Source organism: Pseudophryne corroboree, chromosome 5 (assembly GCF_028390025.1).
Source record: "Pseudophryne corroboree isolate aPseCor3 chromosome 5, aPseCor3.hap2, whole genome shotgun sequence".
NCBI lineage: Eukaryota > Metazoa > Chordata > Amphibia > Anura > Myobatrachidae > Pseudophryne > Pseudophryne corroboree.
The window spans coordinates 795552600-795580133 of NC_086448.1; the positions used below are offsets into that span (position 1 = coordinate 795552600).

The 27534-nt window shown below is 48.7% G+C and overlaps 1 protein-coding gene across 1 annotated transcript; it reads left to right on the plus strand.

Annotated features, from left to right (window-relative positions):
- DERL1 (derlin 1) lies at nt 1-26646 on the plus strand. The gene is made up of 8 exons (XM_063924438.1): nt 1-255; nt 6314-6425; nt 6979-7043; nt 9678-9704; nt 10846-10941; nt 16947-16999; nt 17641-17751; nt 25983-26646. The coding sequence occupies exons 1-8, from the start codon at nt 103-105 to the stop codon at nt 26125-26127; spliced, it is 762 nt and encodes a 253-aa protein (XP_063780508.1). The 5' UTR covers nt 1-102; the 3' UTR covers nt 26128-26646.
- Nucleotides 26647-27534: the final 888 nt, after the last annotated feature.

The following is a 27534-nucleotide window of genomic DNA, read 5'->3' on the forward strand; positions in this document are numbered from 1 at the left end:
CGTCTCACCGGTCGAACCCGGTACGGACACGTCAGTGGTGGGCGCGTGACGTCGCTGAGGTAGCAGGTGTCGGGTCCGGTGTCCGCCGCCGCCGCTATCGCCATGTCCGACATCGGGGACTGGTTCCGGAGCATCCCGCTCATCACCCGCTATTGGTTCGCTGCATCCATCGCCTGCCCGCTCATAGGGAAGCTGGGCTTCATCACCCCCGCCTACCTGGTCCTGTGGCCGGAGAACTTCCTGCACAAGTTCCAGGTACTCCGCCCCCGTGTCACCGGTCACCCCTGCACTGACTGCCCGGTGCCTCTGTATACATACACTGACTGCCCGATGCCTCTGTATACATACACTGACTGCCTGGTGCCTCTGTATACATACACTGACTGCCCGGTGCCTCTGTATACATACACTGACTGCCCGGTGCCTCTGTATACATACACTGACTGCCCGGTGCCTCTGTATACATACACTGACTGCCCGATGCCTCTGTATACATACACTGACTGCCCGGTGCCTTCTGTATACATACACTGACTGCCCGGTGCCTCTGTATGCACACTGACTGCCCGATGCCTCTGTATACATACACTGACTGCCCGGTGCCTCTGTATACATACACTGACTGCCCGGTGCCTCTGTATACATACACTGACTGCCCGGTGCCTCTGTATACATACACTGACTGCCCGGTGCCTCTGTATACATACACTGACTGCCCGGTGCCTCTGTATACATACACTGACTGCCCGGTGCCTCTGTATACATACACTGACTGCCCGGTGCCTCTGTGTGCATACACTGACTGCCCGGTGCCTCTGTGTGCATACACTGACTGCCCGGGGCCTCTGTGTGCATACACTGACTGCCCGGGGCCTCTGTGTGCATACACTGACTGCCCGGGGCCTCTGTGTGCATACACTGACTGCCCGGGGCCTCTGTGTGCATACACTGACTGGCCGGGGCCTCTGTGTGCATACACTGACTGACTGACTGGCCGGGGCCTCTGTGTGCATACACTGACTGACTGACTGGCCGGGGCCTCTGTGTGCATACACTGACTGACTGACTGGCCGGGGCCTCTGTGTGCATACACTGACTGACTGACTGGCCGGGGCCTCTGTGTGCATACACTGACTGACTGACTGGCCGGGGCCTCTGTGTGCATACACTGACTGACTGACTGGCCGGGGCCTCTGTGTGCATACACTGACTGACTGACTGGCCGGGGCCTCTGTGTGCATACACTGACTGACTGACTGGCCGGGGCCTCTGCGTGCATACACTGACTGACTGACTGGCCGGGGCCTCTGCGTGCATACACTGACTGACTGACTGGCCGGGGCCTCTGCGTGCATACACTGACTGACTGACTGGCCGGGGCCTCTGCGTGCATACACTGACTGACTGACTGGCCGGGGCCTCTGCGTGCATACACTGACTGACTGACTGGCCGGGGCCTCTGCGTGCATACACTGACTGACTGACTGGCCGGGGCCTCTGCGTGCATACACTGACTGACTGACTGGCCGGGGCCTCTGCGTGCATACACTGACTGACTGACTGGCCGGGGCCTCTGCGTGCATACACTGACTGACTGACTGGCCGGGGCCTCTGCGTGCATACACTGACTGACTGACTGGCCGGGGCCTCTGCGTGCATACACTGACTGACTGACTGGCCGGGGCCTCTGCGTGCATACACTGACTGACTGACTGGCCGGGGCCTCTGCGTGCATACACTGACTGACTGACTGGCCGGGGCCTCTGCGTGCATACACTGACTGACTGACTGGCCGGGGCCTCTGCGTGCATACACTGACTGACTGACTGGCCGGGGCCTCTGCGTGCATACACTGACTGACTGACTGGCCGGGGCCTCTGCGTGCATACACTGACTGACTGACTGGCCGGGGCCTCTGCGTGCATACACTGACTGACTGGCCGGGGCCTCTGCGTGCATACACTGACTGACTGGCCGGGGCCTCTGCGTGCATACACTGACTGACTGGCCGGGGCCTCTGCGTGCATACACTGACTGACTGGCCGGGGCCTCTGCGTGCATACACTGACTGACTGGCCGGGGCCTCTGCGTGCATACACTGACTGACTGGCCGGGGCCTCTGCGTGCATACACTGACTGACTGGCCGGGGCCTCTGCGTGCATACACTGACTGACTGGCCGGGGCCTCTGCGTGCATACACTGACTGACTGGCCGGGGCCTCTGCGTGCATACACTGACTGACTGGCCGGGGCCTCTGCGTGCATACACTGACTGACTGACTGGCCGGGGCCTCTGCGTGCATACACTGACTGACTGACTGGCCGGGGCCTCTGCGTGCATACACTGACTGACTGACTGGCCGGGGCCTCTGCGTGCATACACTGACTGACTGGCCGGGGCCTCTGCGTGCATACACTGACTGACTGGCCGGGGCCTCTGCGTGCATACACTGACTGACTGACTGGCCGGGGCCTCTGCGTGCATACACTGACTGACTGACTGGCCGGGGCCTCTGCGTGCATACACTGACTGACTGACTGGCCGGGGCCTCTGCGTGCATACACTGACTGACTGACTGGCCGGGGCCTCTGCGTGCATACACTGACTGACTGACTGGCCGGGGCCTCTGCGTGCATACACTGACTGACTGGCCGGGGCCTCTGCGTGCATACACTGACTGACTGGCCGGGGCCTCTGCGTGCATACACTGACTGACTGGCCGGGGCCTCTGCGTGCATACACTGACTGACTGGCCGGGGCCTCTGCGTGCATACACTGACTGACTGGCCGGGGCCTCTGCGTGCATACACTGACTGACTGGCCGGGGCCTCTGCGTGCATACACTGACTGACTGGCCGGGGCCTCTGCGTGCATACACTGACTGACTGGCCGGGGCCTCTGCGTGCATACACTGACTGACTGGCCGGGGCCTCTGCGTGCATACACTGACTGACTGGCCGGGGCCTCTGCGTGCATACACTGACTGACTGGCCGGGGCCTCTGCGTGCATACACTGACTGACTGGCCGGGGCCTCTGCGTGCATACACTGACTGACTGGCCGGGGCCTCTGCGTGCATACACTGACTGACTGGCCGGGGCCTCTGCGTGCATACACTGACTGACTGGCCGGGGCCTCTGCGTGCATACACTGACTGACTGGCCGGGGCCTCTGCGTGCATACACTGACTGACTGGCCGGGGCCTCTGCGTGCATACACTGACTGACTGGCCGGGGCCTCTGCGTGCATACACTGACTGACTGGCCGGGGCCTCTGCGTGCATACACTGACTGACTGGCCGGGGCCTCTGCGTGCATACACTGACTGACTGGCCGGGGCCTCTGCGTGCATACACTGACTGACTGGCCGGGGCCTCTGCGTGCATACACTGACTGACTGGCCGGGGCCTCTGCGTGCATACACTGACTGACTGGCCGGGGCCTCTGCGTGCATACACTGACTGACTGGCCGGGGCCTCTGCGTGCATACACTGACTGACTGGCCGGGGCCTCTGCGTGCATACACTGACTGACTGGCCGGGGCCTCTGCGTGCATACACTGACTGACTGGCCGGGGCCTCTGCGTGCATACACTGACTGACTGGCCGGGGCCTCTGCGTGCATACACTGACTGACTGGCCGGGGCCTCTGCGTGCATACACTGACTGACTGGCCGGGGCCTCTGCGTGCATACACTGACTGACTGGCCGGGGCCTCTGCGTGCATACACTGACTGACTGGCCGGGGCCTCTGCGTGCATACACTGACTGACTGGCCGGGGCCTCTGCGTGCATACACTGACTGACTGGCCGGGGCCTCTGCGTGCATACACTGACTGACTGGCCGGGGCCTCTGCGTGCATACACTGACTGACTGGCCGGGGCCTCTGCGTGCATACACTGACTGACTGGCCGGGGCCTCTGCGTGCATACACTGACTGACTGGCCGGGGCCTCTGCGTGCATACACTGACTGACTGGCCGGGGCCTCTGCGTGCATACACTGACTGACTGGCCGGGGCCTCTGCGTGCATACACTGACTGACTGGCCGGGGCCTCTGCGTGCATACACTGACTGACTGGCCGGGGCCTCTGCGTGCATACACTGACTGACTGGCCGGGGCCTCTGCGTGCATACACTGACTGACTGGCCGGGGCCTCTGCGTGCATACACTGACTGACTGGCCGGGGCCTCTGCGTGCATACACTGACTGACTGGCCGGGGCCTCTGCGTGCATACACTGACTGACCGGCCGGGGCCTCTGCGTGCATACACTGACTGACCGGCCGGGGCCTCTGCGTGCATACACTGACTGACCGGCCGGGGCCTCTGCGTGCATACACTGACTGACCGGCCGGGGCCTCTGCGTGCATACACTGACTGACCGGCCGGGGCCTCTGCGTGCATACACTGACTGACCGGCCGGGGCCTCTGCGTGCATACACTGACTGACCGGCCGGGGCCTCTGCGTGCATACACTGACTGACCGGCCGGGGCCTCTGCGTGCATACACTGACTGACCGGCCGGGGCCTCTGCGTGCATACACTGACTGACCGGCCGGGGCCTCTGCGTGCATACACTGACTGACCGGCCGGGGCCTCTGCGTGCATACACTGACTGACCGGCCGGGACTGACTGGCCGGGGCCTCCACCCATAGTGAATGGTGCCTCCATACCCACTAACTACACCCTGCCTCCCATATACACTCTCACTGTCCAGTGCCTCCATCCATACTGATTGACAGGTCTCTAAATACACATTGACTGCCCCCCATACACATGCTATGACTAACTGGTGCCTCCCGTACGCACGCGCTATGACTGGCTGAGCCCCTGCCTCCCGTACGCACGCGCTATGACTGTCTGGCCCCCTAGTGCATTGTTGACATCACCTGACCAATCGGAGTCAGGTTAGTTTCACAAACTCGTCTCCCTTCCTGTCATTGTCTAATGCTGGGCATACATTGTCAGGTAAAGGGGGTGATTCAATTGTTTTGGGTGTCTAAAAATCCAGTCTAAACTGGACATTTTAGACTGCCAAACTATTGTCACAATTCAGTTGTGTTATGGCGCCCTTGCACATTGCGCATGTCACGGCCAAACTAACCGGGTTTAGCAGCCTAAATCAGCTAAACTTACTGCTATGGTGCAGCGTTTCAACACCCTTTTTTTTTTCTCGTACCTCTCGAGGAGCAATGGAATTGCTTCGTTTTGCACCACTTGGTGGTAGCCGCAGGGTAAAACAATTGAATAGACCCTTTAATGTCTGTCAGAAAAATACATTTGAAGTAACCGCCTGAACCCAGCAGATGATATGGCCATACACTGTGAAATATCTCTGTGTATGGCTGCACAATATCTGTGTTACTTCCCTGGGGAGGAAATGTTTCCCTGTTCATCACCAGGAACCGGAGCAATGCAGTGCATACCCTTCGAGATGCAGCCAACCAGTGATCGGCGAAATGGGGCGTCTTCAAAGATTTCTCATGCCGACCATTCAATTATCGCTGATAAGTTGTGGACATATGCTATGCAACTATCTGCCTGAACTGCTGATAACTACATAATGTATGCCGTGCATTAGACATCCGTGTCCTGGTTCTGGCCTCTGCTCATGGAAGGCATAGAAGATTATGAGGTCTATTCATGAAGCAGTGAAAAGTGTGGAGATGTGAGCCAAGTGGAGATGTTGCCCATGGCGACCAATCAGCATTGAAGTAACATTTATAATTTGCATACTATACAACTCTACAAAGCAGCTGATTGGTCGCCATGGGCAACTTCTCCACAGGCTCACTTCTCCATGCTTTTCACTGCTTTATGAATAGACTCCATTGGGTGAAGAATCAATAGAATTGTGTTGGCACTATCGATGGTGGAATCATTTAAAATCCATCGAGAAATATCGATTAGACCGATATTTTGACAATAGATTCCCATCCCTACACCCGCACCTGCAGACTCACCCGTGGCGACCCCGCACCTGCAGACTCACCCGTGGCGACCCCGCACCTGCAGACTCACCCTGTGGCAACCCCGCACCTGCTGACTGAACATCCACCTACCGCTCCACCTTACCAAATTAAATATTTGAGATTGTATGATAGTTTATCCTCATAACATAAATAATAAAGCTATCTTAAAGGTGTGTTTTAAATAAATACCAGTTGTGAGATTTTAAGTGCGATTGGCTATTATGGCTGGGAAAGTGATCCCTATGGAGGCTTCCTGTATATTCAGGTCTGATAGAATGTAATATGAATGTACTGTAAGACCTGTCGCCATCATGCATACTGCGTTTTCTATCGGAACAGATATGGAGACCCATAACGTCAACCTTTTATTTCCCTGTGGGGCCTGGCACTGGATTTCTGTACATGGTGAATTTGTATTTCTTATATCAGTATTCAACGCGGCTTGAAACAGGTAATTTATTACTGATGTTCCTGATGTTATTTCAGTCTCTACTCTCCACCTTCACCTACCGTCACTCATCGCCCACCAGGTCCTGTCCCACAATTCCTTCATCAACTTTGTCTAGCTCACGTATATATTTAGATTATTTTTTTTTTTACTTGCCTACTTCCATTTGTTTCAACATTCCCAGCCCCCCTCCGCTGTACTACCCCCTCCGCCGTACTACCCCCTCCGCTGTACCACTTCTGCACGCCTTGCATCCATTGGTCTCCATGACCCACCTCTTTCTGTATCCTTTCCACCTATCCAACACTCCTACAGTGTCTGTACCTCCTGACACATCCTCCCCGTCACCCCAATATCTATTAGGTTTCCCCTCTCTACCATCTTGTGGAACCAGCTGTGTGTGTCTCTCTCTCTCTCCCCCCCCCCCTCTCTCTCTCTCTCCCCCCCCCCCTCTCTCTCTCTCTATCTCTCCCCCCCCCCCCCTCCATGTATGTATGTAATAACACTACCTATACTTCAACATCCCCAAACATTAATCATCTCCCCTGTCTTCCAGGTGCATTTGATGGAAGACCTGCAGATTACCTGTTCATGCTCCTGTTTAATTGGATTTGTATTGTTGTATCCTTTCATGGAAAACTGTTGAACTTTGGCTTTTTCTTATTACCATGTACAGCAGAAATAGCGATTAAGGTGGTGCCTCCACCGCAGTAGTGAAATATCTAGGTTTGGCCACACAATATCTGTGATACTTCCCTGGGGAGGAAAATGTTTCCCTGTTCATCCCCAGGAACAGGGGAAATGCAGTACATACCTTGCGAGATGCAGCCAACCAGTGATCGGCGAAATGGGCTGTGATGCCGTGCAGCAGCGCGGCCTCCCAGCAGCTGATGCCGTGCAGGGAGATTGTTGCACCGATTCTCTGGCTGCATTTATTTGGCTGTAAGTCTATATTTTGTGCATATTCAGTTGGTCATTCTGTAATCTTATGTATGCATGGCTTACCAGGTACTAGGTTACATCATGTTAATGTGATGCAGTCAGTCACTGTAATGGTTTCTGTGGCCAAAACTAAAACAAAGCTCTGGAATATCCATTTAAATCCCTAAATGAAGACATCTAGTTTAGTTGTCTTGTTGACCTGTAATTTAGGCTTCATCTTTGTGTACACATTTTCTATAGAAACCGGTTATCTGTTTGGTCACATGACATTGGCTATGGCAGCCAATTAGAACAAGTCCTATGCCCATTGGAACTTGCTGTATTTGCAGACACACAGTAGGCGAGTGCTAGAGGAAGGAGCCCCTCTGTAGGCACCTGTGTGCCGCTAGCCTGAGACATATTAGCAGGGGATGTTAGGCAGGGAGCGATTAGTTGGTTTTATGACTGATTTTCTCAAGAATTTTTTATTATTATCTTTTATTTATATTGCGCCACAAGGGATCTGCAGCACCCAATTACAGAGTACAAATTAAAATCAAAACGGGACAACAGTGACTTGCAGAACAAGTACGGGGTAAATAACACTGACATTAGTATCAGAGTGGCAGAACACCGCGGGATTAGGTGCTGTCGAGGATGGTTTAAGTAAGAGAAGGATAAGCACAAGAGGTTTGAGGGCCCTGCTTATGAGATCTTACATTCTAAACTTCAATTAGGGGAGAGGTGTGGGTGATGGCAAACAGCATCCTGCATTGTCTGTAAATTTTACGTTTTTCAGCCCCATAGGGGTGTGTATTATAATGTGTAACTTCTGGGCTACCGAATGTATATGTGAGCATGGCAGCATTAGACTTGCATGGTTTAAAAAAGTTTTTAAAAAAATTAAGGTTCTATGACAAACAGAAACTCAGGAAGTTGCAGGAAGATTAATACCCCTTTTCCACCTATGAGCACAGGTCGCAGCCGGGAGCCCGATATGGGTGCTACCCGGCTGCGGCCCGTGCTCAGCCCCCTTTCCCATCAGCAGTCACCAACCTGGCATATTGCCGGGTTGGTGACGCTGCTAGTGACGTGGCAGGGGCGGCGCTGGGAGATCACATGATCTCCCAGCACCGCCCTTCCATACAGTGTAAACGGGAGCTGTGTCGCATCGACACGGCTCCCATTCACACTACAACCCTACCCGGATCATTCCCTTGTCCTACCCCGGTAGGATTCACGGGTCACCTGATCCAGGTTTTTGCGGGGGGACCCTTTTCCACTTGCAAAACAACGGGTAAATGCGTGCCCCCGTGCATTTACCCGTGTTTTTTAAGCTAGTGGAAAAGGTGTATAAGGGGGTAATTCAGATCTGAACGCTGCAGCAAATTTGTTAGCAGTTAGGCAAAATCATGTGCACTGCAGGGGGGGGGGGGGGGGGCAGATGTAACATGTGCAGAGAGAGTTAGATTTGGGTGGTTTATATTGTTTCTGTGCAGGGTAAATACTGGCTGCTTTGTTTTTACACTGCAATTTAGACTGCAGATTGAACACCCCCCACCCAAATCTAACTCTCTCTGCACATGTTACATCTGCCCCCATGCAGTGCACATGGTTTTGCCCAACTGCTAACAAATTTGCTGCTGCGATCAGATCTGAATTAGGCTCCAAGTGCAGGCGCTACACACTGACCTGCTCTGCTTGTAGGGATTATGGAGTCCCATGCCAGTGTCCTCTTTGTATGATCTGACGACCTGTATTGTCTTAAATATACAACTCATCCATTATGGTGAATCCTATTGCGGGCGAAGGGTGCATTGAAATGCCAGCAGTGGCACCGCATCTCGGGGCCTGATCTCTTCCCTGAGTTCGCACATGGGGCTGCAAACTAATACGTGCCATCAAGCTGCCATAAAGTGCGGCTGTTGCTACGCTAACTTTCCGGCGCAAGAATTTAGCCCGCAGTTGGATTATCCCCCCCACACACACACACACACACCTCTCTTGAGTTTAATATTCAAAGTACACAATTGACACTTCTGCCTATTTTGTGAACTATCCTTTATAACAGGGATAGGCAACATCCAGCGCATCTGCTGCTGTGAAACTACACATCCCAGCATGCCCTGCCACAGCTTTAGCATGCCCTAACTTCTGGGGAATGCTGGGTTCTGTAGTTCCACAGCAGACGGAGTGCCCAGTAATTCCTGGGAATAGGCGAGGGTTACGAACTCTTTACCAGGTGTTTCTATTGGGTTTTTATTTGTCAAGTTTTGCTGTTGCAGACCGTTGTGTATTTCTTATGTCAAAGTTCCCTTAACTTTGTAATACAAGATAACTGGATTGATAATGGATATGCAGGTAAGAATGTTGCTCTAGCTTTGAAAAATGTTAAAAATGTTATTTTAGCTCTTTCTCTGTTGCCATTAAAAAAACATTGCTTCATATGCACAAAGTTTTTGGTGTCATATTATGGTCACGCTGTCGTTTTGTCCCCATTCTGTAGATCTGCACTCTGGCTACATTTTCCCACTTCAAAACCTTGTACACAGCAATTAGCTCACTAGAATGCTCACAGCTGCACAGAGTATTTATAGATCGGTTTCCTTATGCTGTGGATTGTAGTTTCTTGTGTGATGTGTATAAGTGAGGGCATGTCGTCATATGGCAGGGGTAGGGTTATGATATTGAGAGGGGAATTAAAGACCATTTTAAAGCCAGAGACTGATCTTTAAGTTGTGGAAGGAGCAGGGTTTCCCCGGCAGCACATACTAGTGATGATCGGCTCCTCTATCACTGATGCTGGGAAATGAAGGTGTCCGATGTACCCCTATATGAAATAAGATTGTATTTGTCGGAATGGATCCGACAACCCCTATTCAATCCCCCCCTCCTCCTCTGGGTCCGCATCTGTCCGACATCTTTTTGATGTCGGACTGAGATGGTCAAAAAGGGGGCCAAAACCTGTCTGTTTTGGCCCTGTTTTCGACACAAGCACGTAGATCGGCAGCTATTCCGCCGATCCACATGCTTTTCGACAAGTCGAATTCATCGACTTGTCTAAAAATTTAGGGATATATTGAATAGGTCGAATCAGGATTCGACCTTTAAAAAGTCGAAAACTGCCGTCTTTTCGACAGACGGCAGTTTTCGACTTCAATTGAATATACCCCTTAGAGTAGTTATCCTGGGCATATGTTCAATGAACCCTGATGTAAATGATGGATTAATCAGAAATCTTGCTAATTACAATACTACTAATATGATTAATGAAAGCAATAATTAGCATAAAGACTGCAATTGGAAACCGTCCAATAAAAATCCTCCTTCAGGACCTGACCTGACCTGACCTGATCATACATTCTGCGCAGTACATGTTCTGAATGAGTTGTTCTACGCTCGCACGCTTAGGGGATATCACAGCAACATCACCTGGTGTTAGTAAATACCACTTGAAGGGATACAATATAGATTATGTTGTGTCTCCTGTTTTCCTCTTCAGCTGTTGATGATTCCTATGATCATGTCCGTTCTCTACGTCTGGTCCCAGCTGAACAGAGATACCATTGTGTCTTTCTGGTTTGGAACAAGATTTAAGGTATGTAAGTGACCTGTACTATGTGTCCTATAACGGCTGTAAGACACAGCCACTAGCGCTAATTCCATGTACAGCCAGCGCGGCGGCAGAGATGCTCATCTTGTTGTAGAGAAGTAATGAAGGACCTGGATCCTGTATATTGTCAAGCGGCGGGATGTAATGGCGTCCGAGATCGATGGAGGTGCGAGTTGCCGGGCGATCTCAGACATTATTATTTTCTCTATCGTCCTAGTGGATGCTGGGGTTCCTGAAAGGACCATGGGGAATAGCGGCTCCGCAGGAGACAGGGCACAAAAAGTAAAGCTTTAGGATCAGGTGGTGTGCACTGGCTCCTCCCCCTATGACCCTCCTCCAAGCCTCAGTTAGATTTTTGTGCCCGGCCGAGAAGGGTGCAATCTAGGTGGCTCTCCTAAAGAGCTGCTTAGAAAAGTTTAGCTTAGGTTTTTTATTTTACAGTGAGTCCTGCTGGCAACAGGATCACTGCAACGAGGGACTTAGGGGAGAAGAAGTGAACTCACCTGCGTGCAGGATGGATTGGCTTCTTGGCTACTGGACATTAGCTCCAGAGGGACGATCACAGGTACAGCCTGGATGCTGAAACGAGAAGAGGTCCAGAATCGGCGGCAGAAGACTCCAGTCTTCTTAAGGTAGCGCACAGCACTGCAGCTGTGCGCCATTTTCCTCTCGGCACACTTCACACGGCAGTCACTGAGGGTGCAGGGCGCTGGGAGGGGGGCGCCCTGGGAGGCAAATGAAAACCTTTTTTGGCTAAAAATACCTCACATATAGCCTCCGGGGGCTATATGGAGATATTTAACCCCTGCCAGAATCCGTTAAGAGCGGGAGACGAGGCCGCCGAAAAAGGGGCGGGGCCTATCTCCTCAGCACACAGCGCCATTTTCCCTCACAGAAAGGCTGGAGGGAAGGCTCCCAGGCTCTCCCCTGCACTGCACTACAGAAACAGGGTTAAAACAGAGAGGGGGGGCACTAATTTGGCGTTAGAAATATATAAAAAAGATGCTATAAGGGAAAACACTTATATAAGGTTGTCCCTATATAATTATAGCGTTTTTGGTGTGTGCTGGCAAACTCTCCCTCTGTCTCCCCAAAGGGCTAGTAGGTCCTGTCCTCTATCAGAGCATTCCCTGTGTGTGTGCTGTGTGTCGGTACGTGTGTGTCGACATGTATGAGGACGATGTTGGTGAGGAGGCGGAGCAATTGCCTGTAATGGTGATGTCACTCTCTAGGGAGTCGACACCGGAATGGATGGCTTATTTAGGGAATTACGTGATAATGTCAACACGCGCCAAGGTCGGTTGACGAAATGAGACAGCCGTCAAACAATTAGTACCGGTCCAGACGTCTCAAAAACACCGTCAGGGGTTTTTTAAAACGCCCATTTACTTTAGTCGGTCGACACAGACACAGACAGGGACACTGAATCCAGTGTCGACGGTGAATAAACAAACGTATTCCTTATTAGGGCCACACGTTAAGGGCAATGAAGGAGGTGTTACATATTTCTGATACTACAAGTACCACAAAAGAGGGTATTATGTGGGATGTGAAAAAACTACCGTAGTTTTTCCTGAATCAGATAAATTAAATGAAGTGTGTGATGATGCGTGGGTTCCCCCCGATAGAAAATATGGGCGGTATACCCTTTCCCGCCAGAAGTTAGGGCGCGTTGGGAAACACCCCTTAGGGTGGATAAGGCGCTCACACGCTTATCAGAACAAGTGGCGGTACCGTCTATAGATAGGGCCGTCCTCAAGGAGCCAGCTGACAGGAGGCTGGAAAAGTATCATAAAAAGTATATACACACATACTGGTGTTATACTGCGACCAGCGATCGCCTCAGCCTGGATGTGCAGAGCTGGGGTGGCTTGGTCGGATTCCCTGACTAAAAATATTGATACCCTTGACAGGGACAGTATTTTATTGACTATAGAGCATTTAAAGGATGTATTTCTATATATGCGAGATGCACAGAGGGATATTTGCACTCTGGCATCAAGAGTAAGTGCGATGTCCATATCTGCCAGAAGATGTTTATGGACACGACAGTGGTCAGGTGATGCAGATTCCAAACGGCACAAAGGTGTATTGCCGTATAAAGGAAGAGGAGTTATTTGGGGTCGGTCCATCGGACCTGGTGGCCACGGCAACTGCTGGAAAATCCACCGTGTTTACCCTAAGTCACATCTCTGCAGAAAAAGACACCGTCTTTTCAGCTTCAGTCCTTTCGTCCCTATAAGAGTCATATCTGCCCAGGGATAGAGGAAAGGGAAGAAGACTGCAGCAGGCAGCCCATTCCCAGGAACAGAAGCGTTTCCACCGCTTCTGACAAGCTCTCAGCATGACGCTGAGACCGTACAGGACCCCTGGATCCTACAAGTAGTATCCCAGGGGTACAGTTTGGAATGTCGAGACGTTTCCCCTGCGCAGGCTCCTGAAGTCTGCTTTACCAAGGTCTCCCTCCGACAAGGAGGCAGTATGGGAAAAAATTCACGAGCTGTATTCCCAGCAGGTGATAATTAAATTACCCCTCCTACAACAAGAAAAGGGGTATTATTCCACACTATATTGTGGTACTGAAGCCAGAAGGCTAGGTGAGACTTATTCTAAATCTAAAAAAATTTGAACACTTACAAAGGTTCAAATCAAGATGGAGTCACTCAGAGCAGTGATAACGAACCGGGATCCATGTCCCAAATTTGCCCTTATCACTAAGGGTACCTCAGGTTCGTGGTACAGAACTGTCACTATCAGTTTCAGACGCTGCCGTTTGGATTGTCTACGGCACCCCGGGTCTTTACCAAGGTAATGGCCGAAATGATGGTTCTTCTTCGAAGAAAAGGCGTCTTAATTATCCCTTACTTGGACGATCTCCTGATAAGGGCAAAGTCCAGGGAACAGTTGGAGGTCGGAGTAGCACTATCTCGGATACTGTTACAACAGCAGGGGTGGATTCTAAATATTCCAAAATCGCAGCTGATCCCGACAACAAGTCTCCTGTGCTTAGGGATGATTCTGGACACAGTCCAGAAAAAGGTGTTTCTCCCGGAAGAGAAAGCCAGGGAGTTATCCGAGCTAGTCAGGAACCTCCTAAAATCAGTGCATCATTGCACAAGGGCCATGGTAAAAAAAAAAATGGTGACTTCCTTCGAAGCAATTCCAGTCGGCAGATTTCATGCAAGAACTTTTCAGTGGGATCTGCTGGACAAATGGTCCGGATCGCATCTTCAGATGCATCAGCGGATAACCCTATATCCAAGGACAAGGGTGTCTCTCCTGTGGTGGTTACAGAGTGCTCATCTTCTAGAGGGCCGCAGATTCGGCATTCAGTTTTGGATGTTGGTGACCACGGAGGCCAGCCCGAGAGGCTGGGGAGCAGTCACACAAGGAAAAAATTTCCAGGGAGTGTGATCAAGTCTGGAGATTTTTCTCCACATAAATATAGCTAAGGGTAAATTTATAATGCTCTAGGCTTAGCAAGACCTCTGCTTCAAGGTCAGCCGGTATTGATCCAGTGGGATAAAACATCACGGCAGTCGCCCACGTAAATAGACAGGGCGGCACAAGAAGCAGGAGGGCAGTGGCAAAAACTGCAAAGACTTTTCGCTGGGCGGAAAATCATGTGATAGCACCGTCAGCAGTGTTTCATTCCGGGAATGGAAACTGGGAAGCAGACTTCCTCAGTAGGCACGACCTCCACCCGGCAGAGTGGGAACTTCATGGGGAAGTTTTCCACATAATTGTAAACCGTTGGGAATTACCAAAGGTGGACATGATGGCGTCCCGTCTGAACAAAAAACGGGACAGGTATTGCGCCAGGTTAAGAGACCCTCAGGCAATAGCTGTGGACGGTCTGGTAACACCGTGGGTGTACCAGTCGGTGTATGTGTTCCATCCTCTGCTTTTCATACCTAAGGTACTGAGAATTATAAGACGTAGAGGAGTAAGAACTATACTCATGGCTCCGGATTGGCCAAGAAGGACTTGGTACCCGGAACTTCAAGAGATGCTCACAGAGGACTTATGGCCTCTGCCGCTAAGAAGGGACTTGTTTCAGCAAGTACCATGTCTGTTCCAAGACTTACCGCAGCTGCGTTTGACGGCATGGCGGTGGAACGCCGGATCCTAAGGGAAAAGGCATTCAGGAAGAGGTCATTCCTACCCTGGTCAAAGCCAGAAAGGAGGTGACCGCACAACATTATCACCACATGTGGCGAAAATATGTTGCGTGGTGTGAGGCCAGGAAGGCCCCACGAAGAAATTTCAACTCGGTCGATTCCTGCATTTCTTGCAAACAGGAGTGTCTATGGGCCTCAAATTGGGGTCCATTAAGGTTCAAATTTCGGCCCTGTCGATTTTTCTTCCAGAAAGAATTGGCTTCAGTTCCTGAAGTCCAGAAGTTTGTCAAGGGAGTATTGCATATACAACCCCCTTTTGTGCCTCCAGTGGCACTGTGGGATCTCAACGTAGTTCTGGGATTCCTCAAAACACATTGGTTTAAAACCAGTCAAATCTGTGGATTTGAAGCATCTCACATGAAAAGTGAACATGCTCTTGGACCTGGCCTGGACCAGGCGAGTGTCAAATTGGTGGTTTTTTTCTCAAAAAAGCCCATATCTGTTTGTCCTTTCGGACAGGGCAGAGCTGCGGACTCGTCCCCAGTTCTCTCCCTAAGGTGGTGTCAGTGTTTCACCTGAACCAGCTTATTGTGGTGTCTTGCGCCTACTAGGGACTTGGAGGACTCCAAGTTGCTAGATGTGGTCAGGGCCCTGAAAATATAGGTTCCAGGACGGCTGGAGTCAGGAAAACTGACTTGCTGTTATCCTGTATGCACCCAACAAACTGGGTGCTCTTGCTCTTAAGCAGACTTTTGCGAGTTGGATGTGTAATACAATTCAGCTTGCACATTCTGTGGCAGGCCTGCCACAGCCAAAATATGTAAATGCCCATTCCACAAGGAAGGTGGGCTCATCTTGGGCGGCTGCCCGAGGGGTCTCGGCTTTACAACTTTGCCGAGCGGCTATTTAGTCAGGGGCAAACACGTTTGTAAAATCCTACAAATTTGATACCCTGGCTGGGGAGGACCTGGAGTTCTCTCATTCGGTGCTGCAGAGTCATCCGCACTCTCCCGCCCGTTTGGGAGCTTTGGTATAATCCCCATGGTCCTTTCAGGAACCCCAGCATCCACTAGGACGATAGAGAAAATAAGAATTTACTTACCGATAATTCTATTTCTCGGAGTCCGTAGTGGATGCTGGGCGCCCATCCCAAGTGCGGATTATCTGCATTACTTGTACATAGTTGCAAAAATCGGGTTATTATTGTTGTGAGCCATCTTTTCAGAGGCTCCGCTGTTATCATACTGTTAACTGGGTTCAGATCACAGGTTGTACAGTGTGATTGGTGTGGCTGGTATGAGTCTTACCCGGGATTCATAAATCCTTCCTTATTGTGTACGCTCGTCCGAGCACAGTACCTAACTGAGGCTTGGAGGAGGGTCATAGGGGGAGGAGCCAGTGCACACCACCTGATCCTAAAGCTTTACTTTTTGTGCCCTGTCTCCTGCGGAGCCGCTATTCCCCATGGTCCTTTCAGGAACCCCAGCATCCACTACGGACTCCGAGAAATAGAATTATCGGTAAGTAAATTCTTATTTTTTTTAAAGGGTCAATCACTTACAAGACATGGTTTTGCCTTGTAAGTAATTGTCCCTTTAAAAAAGTGATTGCCCCTTTAAAAAAAAAAGTCTGAGATCAGCTGGTATTTCGCACCTCCGAAATCTCTGATGCGATTACATCCCGCCCATAATCTCTGAACCAAAAGCCATAAAAGTAATATTTAGCCTCTGCATATACGTATGAGCCCCTAGTCTGCAGACGGGATGCCATATTGGCATAGATAGGGATAGGCGTTTCTGCTGCGCACAGAATGGTAGAGGAACTGAAGCCGCACTAACTGCAGCGTTTCTTATTTCCCTGCTACGCTAGGCTTGCTATCTTCCATGGGTGATTCTTGGATTCAACTACATTATTGGGGGATCGTAAGTAAAAAGAAAAAAAAAAAAAAAGTTTTATATAACCTGTTTTGTCAACTAACAGTTTGTCTGGTTTTTTTTTTTTTTGTACATTCTTATTTCCATCCTCCTCCCCTTATGGGTCTTTGAGTAGATAGCTTTCGTTGAGATGCCTGTTCCACACAGGTGCCCCCAACGTTTATAGTCCTGGTTCTTTAGTGACCTCTATATCGCTGAAAATAATAGAAATATAATAGTGGGTAATATAGAAACAGTGTTATGACACTATGACGAAGAGTGTGACTGGCAGGTGTGCCAGGTGCCCATCACCCTTGGGGGTATGTATTTGAACAGATGGTTGCATGTAATAACACCTAATTGAGTGCAATTCCCTGGACATAATAGCATTCACACCTGTCTGCATTTCGATTTATTATTACTGCTTATAGTTGTCTGTTTGAACAGCCGTGGCTGTCTGACAGAATAGAACGCCACCAAAACCCAGCTGACCGCTGGTGGTATGTAATTGTCCCTGGTTCTGAAACTATGCCAGTGTATATGTCCGCCATCACGCCACGCATCCACCGAGACTGGAGAAATTGTAGGGCAGGATATCTATTTTTCCATCATGCGTCTGAAACCTCTGTATATTTCTCTCTTTGTTGAAGGATCATTAATGAACTGATTGGAAATTTGGTGGGACATCTTTACTTCTTTCTGATGTTTAAATATCCCATGGATCTCGGAGGAAGGAACTTTCTGTCCACACCACAATTTCTGTAAGTAAAAGTTACTGTCACGTAAAGAGCCAGATGTAATAACCTGTGACTTGACCAAAGCGCAACCTGGTTTTGCCGCATTAAAGGCCTGATGCCTCTCGGTCAGGTTTAAGTTCCAATAGAGTACATGTATTTTGTATCCATGTGACTGTTAAACAGCGCAGATTAAAATTAGAATTGAGTCGATTTTGGATAAGTTGCTAAAAGAGCAATCGTGGAAATATCACTATATAATGCCCAGAAATGAAATGTATATTCATTGGACAATAGTTCCATGTATTATGCATCGAGAGTTAATTCACTTACTATAGATGCAACGTGTTCTGAGTAAGCCTGAAGTGGGCCTGTCGCTAAGTCCTGTGATGCTGTATCCTTTACTGCTTAGGGGGACTGAAGGAAACAAATTTTCTACTTACACTGAAACCTACAGTAGAAATTTCAAAAGTATTACACAAGAGGTGTCGCTGTATTTCTCAAATGAACAGTAGATAAGTCAGTGGCACCAGATGCTTTCCGTTCAAGTGTATTAAAAGAACGATGCGTATAATTAACACTATTAAGTGTGATTTAAACCCCTCCACCTCCCGCGGTGTGACAGAATGAATATCTGGCACACGCTGCTATATTCATTTCAAACATTACAGGTTCGAGTCCTGATCCCTCTTATCAATTTGCTACAAATGTTACTTTTAAGTGGGGGGGGGGGGGGGGGAGAAACACCTGCACCAAACATCTTGTTTAGCACAACCCCTATCAAGTGGAGGAATTGGGGTCTCCCGATCATTGACGATTATGATGGGGTAATTTTATCCCCTGGCATGTCTGCGCTCTGCGGAGAGATGATAGGATGTGCTGCCCCCGGACTCCCAAGCTGTCACAAAACAACCTCTATTCCAACCATTTAATCAGACTTCGAGATTTGGGACCAATTAAATGAGTATTTTAAACTAGTAGAATATCCGTTATCCGTTATGAAGACGTGCACATTTCTTAATGAGGAACACCTCTAAGTATAGGTTGTTGGTGGGGTCAAAACATTTCTTCATGCCATTAATTTGGCTCTGTTTTGAGCATTTTCAGCCATGGTGCTCCAAAATATTGGAAGGTGGGGAAAGTTGTCTGAAAACCCCAAGTCCAAAGTATGCAGAATAACGTCTTTCCCATATTGATTATAAAATATGTGCACACAACAAAACATGGAAAGGAGATAGCCCCTTACTCCAGCCAATGGTTTATTGTAGGAAAACAAATGAAACAACCAGAGAAAAAAGGATACACCGTTCTGTCTTGTACAGATAATTCTGATTATCTATAATCCTATCACACATTGTAGTTGGTACTCTGCAGTTTTCTTTCCCAGTTAAATAAATGTAACCTTGTAGTTAAAGGGAAATAATATGATTTAAACTAGAGATGAGCGCCGGAAATTTTTCGGGTTTTGGTTTTGGGTTCGGTTCCGCGGCCGTGTTTTGGGTTCGACCGCGTTTTGGCAAAACCTCACCGAATTTTTTTTGTCGGATTCGGGTGTGTTTTGGATTCGGGTGTTTTTTTCAAAAAACCCTAAAAAACAGCTTAAATCATAGAATTTGGGGGTAATTTTGATCCCAAAGTATTATTAACCTCAAAAAACATAATTTACAGCCTATTCTGAACACATCACACCTCACAATATTATTTTTAGTCCTAAAATTTGCACCGAGGTCGCTGTGTGAGTAAGATAAGCGACCCTAGTGGCCGACACAAACACCGGGCCCATCTAGGAGTGGCACTGCAGTGTCACGCAGGATGTCCCTTCCAAAAAACCCTCCCCAAACAGCACATGACGCAAAGAAAAAAAGAGGCGCAATGAGGTAGCTGACTGTGTGAGTAAGATTAGCGACCCTAGTGGCCGACACAAACCACCGGGCACATCTAGGAGTGGCACTGCAGTGTCACGCAGGATGTCCCTTCCAAAAAACCCTCCCCAAACAGCACATGACGCAAAGAAAAAAAGAGGCGCAATGAGGTAGCTGTGTGAGTAAGATTAGCGACCCTAGTGGCCGACACAAACACCGGGCCCATCTAGGAGTGGCACTGCAGTGTCACGCAGGATGTCCCTTCCAAAAAACCCTCCCCAATCAGCACATGATGCAAAGAAAAAGAAAAGAAAAAAGAGGTGCAAGATGGAATTATCCTTGGGCCCTCCCACCCACCCTTATGTTGTATAAACAAAACAGGACATGCACACTTTAACCAACCCATCATTTCAGTGACAGGGTCTGCCACACGACTGTGACTGATATGACGGGTTGGTTTGGACCCCCCCCAAAAAAGAAGCAATTAATCTCTCCTTGCACAAACTGGCTCTACAGAGGCAAGATGTCCACCTCATCTTCACCCTCCGATATATCACCGTGTACATCCCCCTCCTCACAGATTATCAATTCGTCCCCACTGGAATCCACCATCTCAGCTCCCTGTGTACTTTGTGGAGGCAATTGCTGCTGGTCAATGTCTCCGCGGAGGAATTGATTATAATTCATTTTAATGAACATCATCTTCTCCACATTTTCTGGATGTAACCTCGTACGCCGATTGCTGACAAGGTGAGCGGCGGCACTAAACACTCTTTCGGAGTACACACTTGTGGGAGGGCAACTTAGGTAGAATAAAGCCAGTTTGTGCAAGGGCCTCCAAATTGCCTCTTTTTCCTGCCAGTATAAGTACGGACTGTGTGACGTGCCTACTTGGATGCGGTCACTCATATAATCCTCCACCATTCTATCAATGTTGAGAGAATCATATGCAGTGACAGTAGACGACATGTCCGTAATCGTTGTCAGGTCCTTCAGTCCGGACCAGATGTCCGCATCAGCAGTCGCTCCAGACTGCCCTGCATCACCGCCAGCGGGTGGGCTCGGAATTCTGAGCCTTTTCCTCGCACCCCCAGTTGCGGGAGAATGTGAAGGAGGAGATGTTGACAGGTCGCGTTCCGCTTGACTTGACAATTTTGTCACCAGCAGGTCTTTCAACCCCAGCAGACCTGTGTCTGCCGGAAAGAGAGATCCAAGGTAGGCTTTAAATCTAGGATCGAGCACGGTGGCCAAAATGTAGTGCTCTGATTTCAACAGATTGACCACCCGTGAATCCTTGTTAAGCGAATTAAGGGCTGCATCCACAAGTCCCACATGCCTAGCGGAATCGCTCCGTGTTAGCTCCTTCTTCAATGCCTCCAGCTTCTTCTGCAAAAGCCTGATGAGGGGAATGACCTGACTCAGGCTGGCAGTGTCTGAACTGACTTCACGTGTGGCAAGTTCAAAGGGCATCAGAACCTTGCACAACGTTGAAATCATTCTCCACTGCACTTGAGACAGGTGCATTCCATCTCCTATATCGTGCTCAATTGTATAGGCTTGAATGGCCTTTTGCTGCTCCTCCAACCTCTGAAGCATATAGAGGGTTGAATTCCACCTCGTTACCACTTCTTGCTTCAGATGATGGCAGGGCAGGTTCAGTAGTTTTTGGTGGTGCTCCAGTCTTCTGTACGTGGTGCCTGTACGCCGAAAGTGTCCCGCAATTTTTCTGGCCACCGACAGCATCTCTTGCACGCCCCTGTCGTTTTTTAAAAAATTCTGCACCACCAAATTCAAGGTATGTGCAAAACATGGGACGTGCTGGAATTTGCCCATATTTAATGCACACACAATATTGCTGGCGTTGTCCGATGCCACAAATCCACTGGAGAGTCCAATTGGGGTAAGCCATTCCGCGATGATCTTCCTCAGTTGCCGTAAGAGGTTTTCAGCTGTGTGCGTATTCTGGAAAGCGGTGATACAAAGCGTAGCCTGCCTAGGAAAGAGTTGGCGTTTGCGAGATGCTGCTACTGGTGCCGCCGCTGCTGTTCTTGCGGCGGGAGTCCATACATCTACCCAGTGGGCTGTCACAGTCATATAGTCCTGACCCTGCCCTGCTCCACGTGTCCACATGTCCGTGGTTAAGTGGACATTGGGTACAACTGCATTTTTTAGGACACTGGTGAGTCTTTTTCTGACGTCCGTGTACATTCTCGGTATCGCCTGCCTAGAGAAGTGGAACCTAGATGGTATTTGGTAACGGGGGCACACTGCCTCAATAAATTGTCTAGTTCCCTGTGAACTAACGGCGGATACCGGACGCACGTCTAACACCAACATAGTTGTCAAGGACTCAGTTATCCGCTTTGCAGTAGGATGACTGCTGTGATATTTCATCTTCCTCGCAAAGGACTGTTGAACAGTCAATTGCTTACTGGAAGTAGTACAAGTGGGCTTACGACTTCCCCTCTGGGATGACCATCGACTCCCAGCGGCAACAACAGCAGCGCCAGCAGCAGTAGGCGTTACACGCAAGGATGCATCGGAGGAATCCCAGGCAGGAGAGGACTCGTCAGACTTGCCAGTGACATGGCCTGCAGGACTATTGGCATTCCTGGGGAAGGAGGAAATTGACACTGAGGGAGTTGGTGGGGTGGTTTGCGTGAGCTTGGTTACAAGAGGAAGGGATTTACTGGTCAGTGGACTGCTTCCGCTGTCACCCAAAGTTTTTGAACTTGTCACTGACTTATTATGAATGCGCTGCAGGTGACGTATAAGGGAGGATGTTCCGAGGTGGTTAACGTCCTTACCCCTACTTATTACAGCTTGACAAAGGGAACACACGGCTTGACACCTGTTGTCCGCATTTCTGGTGAAATACCTCCACACCGAAGAGCTGATTTTTTTGGTATTTTCACCTGGCATGTCAACGGCCATATTCCTCCCACGGACAACAGGTGTCTCCCCGGGTGCCTGACTTAAACAAACCACCTCACCATCAGAATCCTCCTGGTCAATTTCCTCCCCAGCGCCAGCAACACCCATATCCTCCTCATCCTGGTGTACTTCAACACTGACATCTTCAATCTGACTATCAGGAACTGGACTGCGGGTGCTCCTTCCAGCACTTGCAGGGGGCATGCAAATAGTGGAAGGCGCATGCTCTTCACGTCCAGTGTTGGGAAGGTCAGGCATCGCAAACGACACAATTGGACTCTCCTTGTGGATTTGGGATTTCAAAGAACGCACAGTTCTTTGCGGTGCTTTTGCCAGCTTGAGTCTTTTCAGTTTTCTAGCGAGAGGCTGAGTGCTTCCATCCTCATGTGAAGCTGAACCACTAGCCATGAACATAGGCCAGGGCCTCAGCCGTTCCTTGCCACTCCGTGTGGTAAATGGCATATTGGCAAGTTTACGCTTCTCCTCCGACAATTTTATTTTAGGTTTTGGAGTCCTTTTTTTTCTGATATTTGGTGTTTTGGATTTGACATGCTCTGTACTATGACATTGGGCATCGGCCTTGGCAGACGACGTTGCTGGCATTTCATCGTCTCGGCCATGACTAGTGGCAGCAGCTTCAGCACGAGGTGGAAGTGGATCTTGATCTTTCCCTAATTTTGGAACCTCAACTTTTTTGTTCTCCATATTTTATAGGCAGAACTAAAAGGCACCTCAGGTAAACAATGGAGATGGATGGATTGGATACTAGTATACAATTATGGACGGACTGCCACGGTTAGGTGGTATAAAAAAACCACGGTTAGGTGGTATATATTATAATAATAATACAATTATGGATGGACGGACTGCCTGCCGACTGCCGACACAGAGGTAGCCACAGCCGTGAACTACCGCACTGTACACTGGTTGATAAAGAGATAGTAGTATACTCGTAACAACTAGTATGACACTATGACGACGGTATAAAGAATGAAAAAAAAACCACGGTTAGGTGGTATATATTATAATAATAATAATACAATTATGGATGGACGGACGGACTGCCTGCCGACTGCCGACACAGAGGTAGCCACAGCCGTGAACTACCGCACTGTACACTGGTTGATAAAGAGATAGTAGTATACTCGTAACAACTAGTATGACACTATGACGACGGTATAAAGAAAGAAAAAAAAATACCACAGGTGGTATATATTATAATAATAATACAATTATGGATGGACGGACTGCCTGCCGACTGCCGACACAGAGGTAGCCACAGCCGTGAACTACCGCGCACTGTACACTGGTTGATAAAGAGATAGTAGTATACTCGTAACAACTAGTATGACACTATGACGACGGTATAAAGAATGAAAAAAAAACCACGGTTAGGTGGTATATATTATAATAATAATACAATTATGGATGGACGGACTGCCTGCCGACTGCCGACACAGAGGTAGCCACAGCCGTGAACTACCGCACTGTACACTGGTTGATAAAGAGATAGTAGTATACTCGTAACAACTAGTATGACACTATGACGACGGTATAAAGAATGAAAAAAAAACCACGGTTAGGTGGTATATATTATAATAACAATACAATTATGGATGGACGGACTGCCTGCCGACTGCCGACACAGAGGTAGCCACAGCCGTGAACTACCGCACTGTACACTGGTTGATAAAGAGATAGTAGTATACTCGTAACAACTAGTATGACACTATGACGACGGTATAAAGAATGAAAAAAAAACCACGGTTAGGTGGTATATATTATAATAATAATACAATTATGGATGGACGGACTGCCTGCCGACTGCCGACACAGAGGTAGCCACAGCCGTGAACTACCGCACTGTACACTGGTTGATAAAGAGATAGTAGTATACTCGTAACAACTAGTATGACACTATGACGACGGTATAAAGAAAGAAAAAAAAATACCACGGTTAGGTGGTATATATTGTAATACAATTATGGATGGACGGACTGCCTGCCGAGTTCCGACTGCCGACACAGAGGTAGCCACAGCCGTGAACTACCGCACTGTACTGTGTCTGCTGCTAATATAGACTGGTTGATAAAGAGATAGTATACAATACATACAACAATATACTACTATACTGGTGGTCAGGCACTGGTCACCACTAGTCACACTGGCAGTGGCACTCCTGCAGCAAAAGTGTGCACTGTTTAATTTTAAATTAATATAATATTATGTACTCCTGGGGGCTCCTGCTATAACAACCTGCAGTGCTCCCCAGTCTCCACCACAATTATTATAAGCTTTGCCTTTTATACATTGATGTGCAGCACACTGGGCTGAGCTGAGTGCACACAGACTGAGTCACACTGTGTGACTGGCTGCTGCTGTGTATCGTTTTTTTTCAGGCAGAGAACGGATATAGCAGAGAACGGATATATTATATTAAAATAAATAAAAGTTAACTAACAACAACTGCACTGGTCACTGTGGTAAACTCTGTCTGACTCTGCACAATCTCTCTCTCTCTTCTAATCTAATTTCTAATGGAGAGGACGCCAGCCACGTCCTCTCCCTATCAATCTCAATGCACGTGTGAAAATGGCGGCGACGCGCGGCTCCTTATATAGAATCCGAGTCTCGCGAGAATCCGACAGCGTCATGATGACGTTCGGGCGCGCTCGGGTTAACCGAGCAAGGAGGGAGGATCCGAGTCTGCTCGGACCCGTGAAAAAAACATGAAGTTCGTGCGGGTTCGGATTCAGAGAAACCGAACCCGCTCATCTCTAATTTAAACAGGCATATTCAGTAATTGCTAGTTGCCGCATAGGTCCGGTTCCGTTGGTAGTAATTACCCTGCGCCTGAGTCTCCAATAGTGTACTATTCATTGCAGCTTCATCAGCAGCAAGAAAACTGCTCCATCAATGGTAAACACGCTGGAAACCCAATTGTTTCCACAAAATCAGTGTGTTCCTGCACTGTAATCCCCGATTTTAGGTGTGGGGGGGAAAAGGCGTTTTTTTTTATTGACTAGCCTTTCCCCAAGCCACGTGTTAAATAGCTGGCATTGAGCTAATTCAGGGGGGATATTCAATTACCTGCACCAACTGCGGGTGTAAAAGTATCGCTGGGGGGGGGGGGCGGCTATCTAATTTGCCCCAATAAACTGGCGCGTGCCGTGGCTTTACGGTGATTTGTTTCACCTGCCTCCGGCAGGCGAAGCAAAATACCCGAAAACAACCCCATTTTCACCCGAAAACAGTGCTGTTTCTACCAAAAAAAACCTGCGTATTTCCGGGTGAAAAAACATCGATGAAGCATCGAAAAATATCACCAGAAGCTTAATCGGTGAGAATTGAATATCCCCCTAAGTATGCTTGAAAGAGTTCGCAGTTGTGAAATGCGTGACTATACTGACGCACCATGTTAAGATTGTGAATGTGTAAGACTCGCTGTTGTCTTCTGCTCAGGTACAACTGGTTCCCAAGCAGAAGAGGAGGCATATCGGGATTCGGCATCCCCCCTGCGAGTGCCAGACGAGCAGCAGACGATCAGGCAGCAGCAGGTGGCGGAAGACACAACTGGGGACATGGATTTCGGCTGGGAGAGCAGTGAAATCGTGAGGAAAGAGTTGTGAAGGATTTAAAAAAAAACAAATGACTTTTTAATATTTTCTTTGTAACTTTTATGAACAATTCTACTGAATCCATAAGACAACGTATGCAACCAGCAGTAGCTACAATTATCTGCTGACATATTCTCCCGAGGGCCGGAGTACACCGCTTACAGTCTTCTCAAACGCAACGTGGACCGAAACTCCATCCTTTTGATTCTGTCCCTTTTTGGTTTGTGTTCCAAAAAGTTTGCATCCCATTGAGAGAAAAAAGAAACCTATACAATTTATTATTATTTTATTTTTGGAAGGCTTTGATCACTTGCCTTTTACTCCCGACTTATTTGTACACATCACACTTACTGCGTGGAAAGACTTTGGAATGTTATGACTATTCTACATAGTGACTGAACCCAGAGCGATGCGTGGCAGTCTCCTATGTCCGCGAACGGGTTAGACCACAAATCCAACTCGTATCATTATAAGGATGACAATTTTTAATTAAAATATATTTAATCTGATGCTGACCATTCTTTTTTTTTTTTTATGGTATATAGTTAATATTATTTTTGAGGCCAGACTCAACTTCTCGAATGTCGAGATTACGTTATGTTGTCGTCTTTTGACATCATTAAAGCCAGACATTAATACGACAGTCCAGTTGATAGTTTAGTGACATCATTTATCTTTGCTAATTACTTTTAAATTGCTCATAATTTCAAATCTGTTTCTGAAAATACAAACCAATTACAGAAAGCGACTGATATGATCATGTGACTTGAAATGCCAATGAGACTGCAGCACTTGATAAGTTTAAGGAAACTTTGATAAAAACTAAAATTGTGTCGTATATCTTTTTGCTTTCGGGGGTCTGTGAAATCAATAAGCCATTTTTCTTTTTCATCCACTAGGGGTCACTGGAGTACTCTTGGGATATGGACGGCTTTAGCAGGACAGGCACTGAATATTTAAATTTTGTAACTCTCCTCCCCTCCTTACTCCCATAATACCTCAGTGTTTTTTCGGTGCTCACAGCAGTGACGAGCACGAGTGGATTCTTCCACACTTACTTTGATAATTTTATACTTTGATATTTTTTTTTAAAGTTTTTATTTTTTAACTTTTACTGGCGTGTCTGTCCTCACACAGAGCACCCTCACAGCCAACAGCAGCTCACTCTCTGACCTGCAGGAAAAGCTGGACGGAGCTTAGAGAAGAAGCACCGTCATAGCCCTCACTACAGAACATCAGGTATGCTGGATGACAAGAAGGCGGTTCTGCAAATTGCCATTCAGTCTCTGCTGGATTCAGCAGTTTTGATTCCGGTCCCTGTTCACCAACAAGGTCAGGGTTATTATTCCAGCCTTTTTGTAGTACCAAAGCCGGCTGGCTCGGTCAGACCAATATTG

Excerpts from the sequence above, each read along its gene's own strand:
- DERL1 (XM_063924438.1), top strand. The coding sequence starts at position 103 with ATGTCCGACATCGGGGACTGGTTCCGGAGCATCCCGCTCATCACCCGC. Across the intron at positions 7,044-9,677 it reads TTAATTGGATTTGTATTGTT|ATAACTGGATTGATAATGGA; the intron begins GTATCCTTTCAT and ends TTGTAATACAAG. Across the intron at positions 10,942-16,946 it reads GGTTTGGAACAAGATTTAAG|GCTTGCTATCTTCCATGGGT; the intron begins GTATGTAAGTGA and ends CTGCTACGCTAG.